The sequence below is a fragment of the Microcebus murinus genome, chromosome 12, assembly GCF_040939455.1.
Source record: "Microcebus murinus isolate Inina chromosome 12, M.murinus_Inina_mat1.0, whole genome shotgun sequence".
Classification (NCBI taxonomy): Eukaryota; Metazoa; Chordata; class Mammalia; order Primates; family Cheirogaleidae; genus Microcebus; species Microcebus murinus.
In genome coordinates, this window is record NC_134115.1 from 64788186 (window position 1) to 64801857 (window position 13672).

The window sequence follows — 13672 nt, forward strand, 5'->3', positions numbered from 1 at the left end:
TCCAAGTTTATGGAATAAACAGCCATGAGGGCAGAGGCTATCTACTAACTTAACATCCCACCGAAAAAAAAAAAAAAAAAAAAGAAAAGAAAAAAAGGAAGAGGAAGGAAAAGAAAATAAGATGCAAACCAGTCAGTAAGTATCTAGGAAATTTTAAGTTTAAAAAACTAGCATGTTTTTAATTTAGATAATATTTATCTACCAACCAGCCATTTTCTTCTATAGCAGCAGATGATGGAGGATGTAAATATAATAGAAAGTTGCCTTTCTTTCTTGCTATGTCAATTTCAATAAATATCCATTAAGTGTTTGCTATATGCTAGGCATTGGACTAGGCTGAATAATAGTGTTTCCGCTTAATAGAATTTATATTCTAGCTCAGAAGTCAGACAAATAGGCAAATAATGATGATGGAATGGGCTAAGTACCACCATAGAATTTTATGTACAAAATGTCATGGGACCCTTGCGGAAGGAGGCACATAATTTTAATATAAATTAAACTTTCAGGAGCCAGAAAGACCAGTTTGATCTTGATAAAATGAGACCCTAAAGTACATACAACCGAAGTCAACAAATATTCCTCCCTGTAGTTTCTAAACGTTTTTAGGATCCAAACAGAATCATTTTTCTTATGCCCTCCATTTTACATGAGACAGAAAGATGCTAAATAACTCAATGTAGTTTTCATAAGTGGTTTTTCCTGTCTGCTGTTTAAGACTGTCCTTACAAAATAATGACTATTTGAAATGATAAATCAAAGCTTTGCTTAAATATTTGTTGTGAAGGAGACTGTTTCCTATCTGAGATAAAATCCTGAGCCTCAATTGCATGGTAGTTCACAAATAGTGGATTAAATCTGGATAGTGGCTGTGAAATAAAATATGTGTAGACTTTAATCTTGTGGAAATTCAGATACAATATGGGAAAATTGAAAAGTTCAAATGATAGAACATCTAATTTTATTAATAAATTTCTAATAAATAAATTTGAATTATTAACATTCTTTAAGGAATTTATAGGCTGCTCTTGGTCTTTAACTCTGTCCATCTATATGACATTTAGCACATTGCCTTTTACATAGTAGGTGTTCAATCCATATATGTAGAATTAAATGTTAAATGTAAAATTCTTAGGATCCCCTGAACTTTTATCAAATATTCATGTCTTTTTTTTTAAATGTAAGACACTATGAGGTTGCCTTGTATTCCTTAATATAGTCAGACATCATTGTTCCAAGAGGACTAAAAATGGGGCCTCGTCTACAGGTAAACCTTCATCTTTGTGATGGCAATAATCCTCTAACCCTCTCTGACTTAAGGTGGGCCTTTTCCAGAAGAAAATTTAAACCCCTATAAAATATCTGTTAATGATATTTCCCTTTTCCAAGGATCATGAAAACCATTTCCATATGATGGGTTATTCTTTATTTTTAATGGGCATTTTCATACTACCTTCTGAATCAGATTGAAGTACTGAATCAGAAAGGTATTTAATTAAAAATATACATATACAATTACTTATATAGAAAATAAAACATGTAAATATATATAATAATAATACTCTTGTGAAACTCTTAGGTCTACTCACCTATTGTATCTATCCGTCCATTGGTCCCTCTATTTTCTATCTGTCTGTTCATAATAATTGAAAGGGTAATAGGGTCTACTGTTATATCCATTTTACATATAGGAAATTAAGGCTCAAAGAAGTTAAGGATCTTGATTAAGTCACACAAGTAGTAAGTGGCAGAGCTGAACACCAAGCTCAGAGAGTCTGGCTCCAGAGTCTATGCCTTTAACCACTACTCTAGCCTACTGCCTTTAGCTTCAAGTCCTGGGAGGAGAAAGAAAAGTTCGTTTCTTGCTTGACTATTTTTTTCTCTGTATAGATTTAGAGAGATTTGTTTAAGTCTATTGATATGGAAAGCAGTAGGCCAGAAAAGAAATATTTTTGTGCATCTATTATGAGCCAAATATGGTATTAGATACTTTTTGTATATAATTTCATGGTATCTTTATTGTACTACATCAAGCTATTAAATATCACTCTATTTTACTAATTAGAAAATAGAGCTTAGAGCTTTTAAATAACTTTCCAGGAACACAACAGGTAGTGAGGGGCTAAGTCAAGATTTAAAAGCAGAATTGAGTGCTCTGCCTATCCATGCACTTAAAAGGCTATAGATCAAATTATAGATAACAGATCATGAGATACTAGCTTTATGTAACCAGAAATCCTTTAAGAACTAGTATTAGAGTTTAAAGCTACTCAGAGTTAAGATTTCTGCAAGGGAATAGATATGGAAAGTTTACTACCTGCCACAGCCCTATGAATGGGGACATAACCCAGGCTTTGTATCCTACCTTGACAAATATTGTCCTGAAGTGAGATTTGTAGTTTCTACCTCCATGCAATTCATCGTGCTGGGAATGAGAGCAAGTTCTGGCTGGATCATGGTGGCTGTGGCGACAGCTCTTGCAACCAGCTCCATAGCATCTTGTACGTAGTATTCAAAGACAGACTGCGTTGTTTTTCCATGAGCAATGAGCCCTAAGGGCAGACCTTCTGTCCTTAGTTCCTCCACATTCTGGGAATCTCCCAACACCCAACGAAGTTCAAGGGGTGTTACCCCAAACTGAGTAGTAATTTCGAAAATCCGCCGGATACTTTCCATGTTGCAGCCGAACATCACCATTGTGGGTGTGCTGTTTTTCAAACTCTCAAGCTGGACCTGCAGGAAGCTCAAGAGGTCCTTGGTGGAGGAGAGGTTAGCAGTGATGTTGATGATAGACCCGAGGTGGAACTTGGCATTGTTCTGGGTAAGAAGGAGGAAGTCGGTGATGTTCCAGTCTTCCTGGCACAGCAACAAGCTAAAATTGTACCAGTTGTTCATGGTCAGGATTGAGACAGTGACATCAGCATCAGAACTTAATGAATTTTCTAAACTCAGTTGTAGGTGAAGGGGATTCTGTATTTAAAGATATGAAAAAGAAGAATTAGAAAGCACTGGCCAAAGACAATATATAACATAGGATATATATTTGCTTTCTTATAAGGCTTAATCCTTTATTTTTCCCTGTGATATTGAAATACCTCTGGGATAACATTTCCATACTTTGGAAAACTATGCTTCCTGTCTAATGGAACTATTAATTCCCTACAGTTGATTTCCTAATAATTTTGCTAAGAGTACCAGAGGACACATGGTTCTTGGTGTAAGTATCAGGGGTGACACAGTCATACATTTGGTCAGGTTTGTCTACTTCCTGATAGACAGTTTCCTTTATGGATCCATTTCTTAGTATCGCTTTTAACAACTCACTTGTTAAACTTTCCTCTCAGGTGAAATAATTAAAAGAAATTTCTTTTGCTTTATTTAAAAATTAGTAGCAGAGAAATCTTAACACAGTGCAGGTGCTTGTGTAAGGGTGGTATGGAAGATGGCAGCATCCCAGTTTCCTAAACTTCTGACCTCAGGAGGAAGGTACTGTTAATATATAGAGAATAATTAGCAATCTGTACATCAAAATTAAGTGTAAAGTCCAATGTTAAAGGCTTGATTACATTCTGTGTCTGCTGAGCCTGGATTCTTGCTGTGAAAAGTGAAATGTGTGCCACTTAACATTTATGTTAACTTCCATCACAATTTCATCAACTTATGGAACTCAACAGAGGAAGAGTTTCTTATTTGAAAAGTTGCAAATTGTTAATAATATAGGTGAAATGGAAATACTCTTTCAATGAATAAATTTTTTAATTGTTGTTCCCAAGGGCAGACATTTGGCATATTTATCATTTAATACTGGTATCCTGAGAATGTTTAGCACAATACCTCACATATGTTAGGTACACAATAAATATTGATGAAATTGAACTCAATATATTTTTATTGGGAACTACTGGGCTATTTTTGAGAGCCTGCCAAAATTCAAATCAATAATATGCATTGAGAAATGAAGAGGGCTTTCTTGGTAAAAATTTCAAGTCCTTGTATTAAATGAAAAAAGTGTGGCTTGTCCCTACCTACCAAAAAAATTTGTAACAAGAAATAGGATTTGAGCTGAATTTTGAACTCTTTGAAGGATTGAAAGGATTTTGATATGTGTAGAATTTAAAAAAAAAAAAGGATTCTAAGGAGGTCTGCAGGAGGAAAACTGTGACTGCAGGTTGGAAATGAGAGCACTCTGGGTAGTAGGTAGGATGGAGTCTTAAAATTTATTCTGAGAATTTGTCTTTTGTTCTTCCAAATTCAGCTTTTGAGCAAGGCTTGTAATGATAAAAACAGAGCTTTGGAAGAGTCACTTATGGGAAGCATTCAACAGGGAGGAGGAGAAAAGCCTTCCAGGATACTGATTAGATTAGATGCTCGGTGTTTGAACTGGAAGCTAGTGTTGATAATGATAGGGAGGATGATGAGAAAAGTTTTGTTAAATTAAAAAGAATTTAGTGATAAGATGTGAGAGGCAAAAGAGAGAAAGATGTCAAAACCCAGGAGATAGTCTCCTGTAGTAGCTTTTGGTTTCTAGGGTTGAGATACCAGGCAGGACCTTGAGGTGAGAGGAATGGAAGCTTCACGTCCTCACTCCTCCTTTTGATTTATATAAATTGTTCCAGAGAGTTCTTTCTGTCGTCCTCTTTCAGCTTTCTTCCTTCCTTTCTTTTCTTTTTCTTTTTTTTTAATTTCCTCCTCTGTCTTAACCCTCTTCTAGAAGCAAAGAGCAATGGAAGGCAAGCTCTATATTTAGCTGGCAGGAACAAATTATTCCCAACTGTTTTCTTGGCTTCAGCTCCCTATTCTGTTGCCAGTTTTCTTTCTAAAACACAAATATAACAATATTATTCTCATGCACCATAATCTCTAAGTCACCCATAGGACAAATTTCAAAATCAATAGTATGGCTTAGGAGGCAGGGATGAGATTGTTCTCCCATGGCTTAATAAGAAGTTAAATTAGCTAATCATAGTGAGCATTTAGCACCAGACAGAGAAACAAATGTGTTTGGTGTGAGAGAGACAGGAGAGTGAAGTGAAGACCCCTCCCCCCCACCAATGGGCAATGATTAATTCATCTAATTACATTCATCCCTATGAACAATCCCGCTGAGAAATTCCAGATGTTGAAGTTAATCTTTTCACAGCCTTAAGAGACACAATTCTTCAAATACTTATTAAATAATAGTTTAGAAGCATCTAATGATATATTATTTATTCAGTGGCCCTAGATGCAGTGTCTTCCAGTTTCTCCCTTTATAATGGCAGAGGCACCCTCACAACTATATAAAGTCTTCTAACACTAAAATTTATGCCTGATGGTAAAACTTTTGTTAAAATCTGAGGCAAAAATTAGACTTACTGAGCATCAAAATATGTGTGTCTTACATATGATTTGCTGTTTGCAAAAGAGCAGACCCATGGCCTGAAAGAAGATATAAAGATTTAAAAAATAATTTCCACATTGTTTGTCTCTTAAATCAGATCTAATGACAGAAAACTCAAGAAGCAGGAAGCCTCTGTCTACCATGCAGATAGAGTGAAATTTGTCTTTTGTTCTTTGGAATTCAGCTTTTGAGCAAGGCTTGTAATGCTGAAAACAGAGCTTTGGAAGGGTCACTTTTGGGAAACATTCAGCAGGGAGGGGGAGAAAAGCCTTCCAGGATCATGGTTGGGTGCTCAGTGTTTGAACTGGAAGCTACTGTTGGTAATAGTAGGGAGGGCGATGGGAAAAGATTTTTTAAAATTAAAAAGAATTTAGTGATAAAATATGAGAGGCAAAAGAGAGAAAGATGTCAAAACCCAGGAGATAATATCCTAAAGGTAGCTTCTGGCTTCTCATAAGTATATTCAATTTATATATTTTAAAACCAACAGGTTCAGAAGATGAAGGTAGAGGGAGAGAAAATATGAATTTAAATAGGACTGACAATTATCACTCCTCTAAATGAGTGTATTATTTATTATATTAATATTTTATATATTATATATGTTATGTACTATAATATTTACATATTATTATACATATTGTATACACAAAGTGATATATGTTAAACCAAACAGGTAATTTAGAAGATTTCCAAATGTAATTTTCCTACACTTTGAATCGAATCTTCATTTCTATTGAAGATGACATTCTACTCCACTATATTGATTTTTGGGGTTTTATTTCATCATCATTTGCTTCTACACTAGTTTAGAGGCTGAAATTCCCCAAAGCAGAGGGCATGAAGTCTGGACGGGGAATGTCCACGCTGCCATGCACTCACGGAGTGAAATCCTGAGGCAAGTGCAGAGCTAGAGAGGGAGATCAGTCACCAGCAATTTGGTTCAAAGTGTCAGAGGATCATTCAATGGTGTGGGAGAAGATTGGTTAACCTGCTGTGGGTCAGAGTGTATTTATAACTACTAAAATATTAAAGTTTCACATAAAGAAAATCAGGCAAGAATGCTAAAAAAATTGGAAAAAAAAAGTGCTAGGCCTTGCTTTAGAGGATATTAGATCACGTTAAAAATGTAGTTTTTATAAAGCAATAATAATTAAAATAGGGAAGTACTAACAAGATAAATAAATAGAACAAAAGTATTAATATACATTAAAAATCAGAAAAAAATGGAAAAAAATATGAGATTAGGATTTGAGAAGATTATTTACAAAAATAAGAGCTAAATTCCTAATTATATCATATATTAAGAATAAATTCCAGACCATCTAAGAATTAAAAATGTATCAAATCCTTAAAAGATCAAATAGGTAAATACAATGATAAGAAGAAATGATAATGATGAAAAGATTAAGCTAAATATCACAACACACCTTATTTCTAGCTTTGAATACCTATCATAAATAAAAAAGGAACATGAAAAACAAGAGAATATGTGCAACAAATTTGGCAGGCAAAGAGTTAATGTTCCCAAAATAGAAAGAATATTTACTAGTCAATAAGGAAATAGAATTCTTCACTGAACAGTCTCATTCAATCTAGAAAAATAATTTTAATCTCCTACTATGAGCCATGTCTTCTACAAGGTATTTCTTGTTGCCTATATAATGGGTGAGAGATAGACAATATGTAAGTAACTGGACAAATAAACACTTCATATACCTATAAATTATAAAAATTACTGTAATTGAAACCAATAAGGTGTGGCAAGACTAGGAGAGGGAGGAGAGCATCCTAGGAAATATTCATTTAGTAATTATTATTAGTAGGACTAGGCAAGTGCAAGTATTTGTACAGTACAAGCACTCTCGAATTGGGTCTTTAGAAAAAATGAGATGTATTTGAAACAATTGATCACCACATAGGTAAACAGATGTAATGATTCATAAAAGCATACACATTTAACTAAAAATGTGGTCTCATTTGACCATTCATTCTTCTTTTACCAGGTACTATCTGTCTAGTCGCAGATGAATGCTTGGAGCTACCACTTGCTTCTGTATTCCCTCTGTTTGATTCTGCATTGTCCTTTTCAGTAGTGTCTGTGATGTTTTTACTTAAGTCCCAAGCTGTGCTTGCTGATGGGGCTACTGTCTTCTTCAGTAAGCAGAAGCAGTATAGTGGTTAGGACTTAGTGGTCAGGGCAATATATGCTTAAAGTCTGGTTCCATCATTGATGAGCTGTGTGCCCTTCTACAAGTCATTTAGTATTTCTGAGTCATATATTCCTCATCTCCAAAATGAGGACAGTGCTACTTCCTACTTTGTAGATTCATTATGATAATTAAATGTAAGAATGTGATAATGCATGGAAGGGCCTGGTGCAGTGAGGGCCCAGTGAGCGGCAGCTGTTACGCTTGTAGAGTTTAGTCATCGTGTTAGAAGTGTTTGCTGAAGCGATTGCAATACAATATTTTTCTTTGCTGCTGTTCTTTTTCCTTTCTCTTGTTTTCCAGTCTCAGCAATAGGTATATATAAAAATAACAATTGCACCAACTTCTTAGCAGGAAAACAGAAGTTCCATCTCATGTTAGGAGAGGCTATTTATGTGGGAGGTACTAGTAAATATTCACAGAGGCCCCTCTGCTCCCACCTTCAAAAACTCTTTTTGTGGCAACAAGTTCCAGTGCCGCTTTACACGTTAAAGAATTTTTGGTGACAACTTCTGGAGATTCCTCATCAATCTTTGTTCTCCTAGATAGCACAGATTCAGCTACTTTCTAGATCAGTAAAGCTTTCAAAAACAAGATTGACCATGGTAAAGAGCTTGCCAGAGAGCTTAGAGATAGTCCCTGACAGAAGAACATAGGCTACCAGGCTGAGGTTACTTTAAGAGCAGAGAAAAAAATAAAATTCTCTGAACTCATTCCTGTGCAATCAGACCCAAATGAGCTAGGTGGAAGCTTGGAAAGCTCAAGTAAGCATAATATTTCCACTACTTTTAATGGGGATGAAATTCCCTTCCTTTCATCAGTCTGCTGATTGATTACTGCACACATTGGAGAAGCTGAGAAGAGGCTTTCTACACTGCTATCACTTCTCCTCAGCCAAAGAGGCTGCAGGAGGTTTTCTGTTTCTCATTAGCTCATACCTCATTTGACCTACATTATATAGAAGTCTTTTATTCTGAAAATTAAAGGTGATTCCTTTAGAAGCCCAGGCTTTTAAATAAATTAACTGTTTTTATAGTTGTATTAAGGATGCAGGCAAACATAAGGCATAATCCCTGCCCAGAAATTGTAATTTAATAATAATTATGCAAGTGAAAAGCTAATACCTACTGATGCCTCTAGTGCATTAGGCATATTGTTTTATTTCATCCTTACAACAGCTTTATGGAGGTGACTACAATGATCAGCCTCCTTTACCAGATGATGAGATTGAGGCTCAGAAAGAGTGAGTAATTTTCCCAAGGTGGCACAGCTACTAAGAAATGGAGCCTGGATTCAAAACCCAATTTGTCAGACTTGAGAGGCTGTGCTTTTCACCACTACTCTATACTGCTCCCTCTAATTGATAATAACAACATGTGAAGTAGACCCTTGACATTTGTAGGTTTAATAATTACAGTTTCATTTCTTTGCAAGTAATCCTAAAGGCCTGTGAAATGAAGTTACTTTTAAGATGTTTTAAGGCATGGGTTAGAATTGGGATCCCCAACCCTCCGGCCATGGACCAGCACTGGTCCTCTTCTGCTGGCCAGGAACTGGAGACTCACAAAAGAGGGTGAGCAGCAGGAAGCCCCACCTGTACCCACAGCTGCTCCCCATAGCTGCCATCACCGCCAGAACCCCTTCATCAGATCTGTGGTGGCATCAGAACCTCACAGGAGCCTGAACCCCTCTGCAGACTGCCCATGTGAGGGAGCCAGGTTGCGCTCTCCATGAGAATCCAATGCCTGATGATCTGAGCCAGAGCTGAGGTGGCAACCCCCCCCCACTCCTGAGGAAAAACTGGCTTCCATGAAACTGGTCCCTGGTGTTAGAAAGGTTGGGGACCACTGGGTACAACCTTTTTGGGGAGCCAACATGGGCACATAGCTTCCGAGCTATTGTCTTCCCTCATCCTCCCTATGTATAGCAACTCTTGTGAAGTGATAAAACTTATATCTATTCATTAACAACAAAGATAGTTGCATAATTAATGACATCAGTTTTGTGCTTGGTAAAATAAGAAAGTTTAGAAAAGCTCAAATTTTTCAATTAGATTCTACTGAATTTCATGGTTGAAACTATATAATGGTGTTCAGCCATTATGTATGGACATGTCAACAAAGATCTTAGGACACATCCCTCAGGATTTTTGAGTGTCTAATATGTAGTACAACACATAACAGAGTAGTACAATCAATACAATAAATGCTTCAGAAGGCAGGACTATTGATGCATGGTGCAGTTGGCATAATTATTGCTGATCATGCTGGGTGTGGTCTCTTTCACTGCAGCAGTGTGGGAAATCTGAGGGGTGTGGAGATCTAGAATGGGGCCCACCTCTTGGAATAGAGCAGACACTGGTAGACTGGCTCAGTCCCAGTTAGGAAAAAGTTTGGCATGCACAACTCTACTGTATTCAAAGAAAACTGGCTGATTTAGTCATACAACAAAACATGTGTTGAAAGACCATCATATGCCAGGCCATGGATACAAATATGCATGTTTTCAGGCAGAAGAAATAGCAGGAGCATGAGACTGTACCCTTGAGTCAACTCAAACCACCCGAGCCCCAGGCAAATTTATAGAAAGAAATGTTGGGGCATAATAGGTTGGTTAGTGGCAATCACTCAAGCTTCCTGCACTGGGATCTTCATCGTAGTTTTTTTTCCATTCTAATTCCACCTAATTATTGAAATTCCACTCATTCTATATTCTACCCCACCTCTACCTTTTGTTCTGGATGGTTACACTTTGTTTCTCTCACCTAACCCTTGTTAATCCTGAAAGCCTTTGACTGTCAGTCTCCGGGTCCTATTCTCTCAGCCCACTTATGTAAATTATACCCCACCCAAATGCAGCCTCTGGGGTCTAACAGCTGCCACTGGCATACTTGGGGATGGGACGGCTTTGATCAAGAGGGTGTGGCTCCAGAAGATATTTAGTCATTTGGTAACTGGGGAAAGTAGGCAGTTTAGGAAAGATATCTCAACACAGGAAAGGGTGATGGAGGGATAGGTAGTCACTGGAAATGTGGGCATATCAGGAAATACTATCAATAAATAACAAAGTCTAAAACCTTGGTCTGGGGTTCAGAAAGTCACTTCAATTTTCAGGAGAGTCTAGAAGAGAGAACAGGGTGGCTTTATTTAGAGTCTCTCAATGTTCATTTGAATTGTTGCTCTACCATTTATCAGTTGTGTGTGTGCGCGACTGTGAAAATCCATTAGCCTCACAGAGATTCATTTTCTATTTCTGTGCAATGAAAATGATACTACCTACCTTACAGAGTTTGCGAGGACTAAACAGTGTCATGTATCCAAAGCATCAGAACATAGTACCTGCCCAGCAAGTAGAAGTTTACAGTGATGGTGACTGTGCTGCTGAGATTAGGAAGGTTATACGAAGAGACCTGACACACAAGGGCTAGCGTGGTGGTGCACTCAGTTTATTTAACAAACACTTTATCACCTATTTTGTGCCAGTTGCTGGGTACTGATGCTGAGGCTACAGTGGTGAAAATGATCAATATGTATTTTCCTTCAGGATTTCAAAAGGTAGAGAGTAGTATTATCAGCATGATGATACAGTTTGAGGGATAGATCAGGAATAAGGAATTAGTAGGCGAGAAATAGGGCCCAAAGCCACAGTCAGACTAAAAGGAATGGTGATTTGGATTTTGAATTTTAGATTATAAGGCAAATATCTTCATAGATCTCCTGGCCCCTGCCTGGACTAGCCCTGGTTTCTGGGGCAAGACCAAGTCTGCACATGGAAGTCAAGGACTATAGAAGAGTGAGAAGAGACAAGGAGGCTGGAAGAAGGTAGAGTCTGACAATCAGGGAAGCTCCCCACGTGCCTGAAATACAGGAAGTGTTTGGTATATATTAGCCTTATTATAACTATTGTTAATATTAATTGGCGTACTTCCTTGTGCTGGCATAGTTGATCCTTTCCTGATGACTCACGGTATCCTGATGTCAACACCAGTCATTGTGCCTGGCTGTCAATATCATAATGTGCTCAGGGGCTACAGATGTGGCTGGTCTCCGTGTTGAGTGCGAAAGTGGAGCTGAGCTTGTGGCAATGCTGGAGCTCTTGAGCCTCTCTGGAAAATGAATTTTCTCTCTTTTGTGCCGGTGTTAGGTATCTACTATCCCTTTTTGCTATGTCAGTGTGCTTACCTTCATTAATCCCTTGCAGTTCTTTTTAATATGTTTTGAGCTAAAGAGAGAGCATAACCAGCATGTTACAATTTTGTCTCAATTAAGAGTAAAATATATCGAGGACCATCCTATGGGCAAAATGGATCAGCTTTCGCAGCATTGCGGAGGGCAAGGACTGGTTTTGAGATTAGGACTCTTCTGGGGAACTTTAGATTTCCATTTTTTCAACTATGACAGAGGAATAAAATTGTCAACCAACTACTTCAGGGCAATGTGGGGATCACATGATATTATGCATTTGGACATGCTTGATGAAGTGGAGAGCACCATAGAAATAGAAGGCATAAGCATTTACATATCTGTTTCTTGGACTGTAGGGATGGTGGAATCAGTAACCTAGCTAGGGGTAAGAGAGAGGTCAAGAGGCATTTCTGCTATGGGATATAATTTTCAAATTCTATGTCAACCTTTTCATCTTTATTTTATAAACAGCAAGATTATTTATTAAATTTTAAGAACTTTTGGAATAAAGATGTTGCTTTAGGATTGATTAGTTCCTATTTCAACACCTAGGTTTTGGTTAAATTCAGTAACATTTGAAAGAACATACACAGGCAGATAATTTACAAGATAATTAAAATTTATCAAACATTCAGACTATTGTTATAGACATTTTTGGTGACAAACTTGAGCATATTTTCTTATAATGGGAACTATTGAAATATGCACCAGATAATTAAACTGTGTAGTATGCACTTTAAATTTCCTACAGAAATTTGGTTACTTTATGTCAATGCAGCCTGAAACCATTATAAAGAGAGCTTATGTCACATTACTAATTTGCTTTATTGCATTAAGAATGAAAACTCAGCTAAATTCTGATTATTTCTATTTTAAAGACCCTCTAGAACTGATACCACAGTTGACATAAACTTTTTCTCTTAAGCCATTTTTAAAATTGATATAAGGACATGCTTTGTATATTTAAACCATGGTTAAAGTAATTGTGATGTAATACACCTTTTATACATATTGATTTATCACTCCAAATTAATTTCATAATTATTAAATCTGCTTAGTAGTATAAGGGCTTCTGATTTCATTTCAGAATTCAAAATTTTTTATTGATTTACATTCATTGCTTGCTACCTGACATTGACCAGTTCAATACTAGAAATGGTATTAAATAGTACTAGCATGCCATTAAGCAGTATCTCAGTGCATTTCCATTTTAACATCTTATTTCAAAACTGTGATCTACTAATTATGATTAAGCTTTGCTGCAATGACATTTTATTTCACTTGCATCGCTAGGAATACATTCGTATAATTAATTCTTTGTACCTTTCAAATCCTGGTTGAAAGTAAGAAGACATTGGAAATGTTGAATTTAGTTCTTAAGGTCTTTGGTGACAGAGGCAGTATTTTCCTATGAATTAGTGATCAAACTCAAAGGCTCTTTAAGCAGTTCTGGTAACCTCAGGACCAGGACAATGAATCCTGAATAAACAGGTCTGTGTTCTTTCAGGAAGGTCTATGTGAGCATTTTCATGAAATATGAAATGAAAAAAGGCTGGGTTGGCTAGTTTTCAAATTTAAGGTTTGAGTTTCATCTGGCTCTGCAGTGAACTCACTTGTCAAATCATTCCCATATCCACTCAAACCTAATATAATCAGACAGGGCAGAAATGTTAAGTTTGAACAATCCACCAGAAGCCAATTAGTGCCTTAAGATTTTGTCATTTGGTTTGGAAGGCAACTTAAAACTCACTTACTTCAAACTCCTGTACAGTTTATAGAACACCACAAATTAAGGGGTAGAAGTGAATTAGAGGCATTTCTCTTTCTTTTACAAAGGTTAATAATTTGTTTAATTTAAATGGTCTGTCTTCAATATAATCTTTAGTGAATATGACTAA

The 13672-nt window shown here is 36.7% G+C and overlaps 1 protein-coding gene across 1 annotated transcript in view; it reads right to left on the reverse strand.

Annotated features, from left to right (window-relative positions):
* The window catches only part of GRIN3A (glutamate ionotropic receptor NMDA type subunit 3A), a 154403-nt gene that overhangs the window by 107106 nt on the left and 33625 nt on the right, over nucleotides 1–13672 (reverse strand). Inside the window, exon 2 of the mRNA XM_012768941.2 lies at nucleotides 2366–2970. Within this exon, the coding sequence (XP_012624395.2) occupies nucleotides 2366–2970 (605 nt within the window). The remainder of the gene's footprint in view (nucleotides 1–2365; nucleotides 2971–13672) is intronic.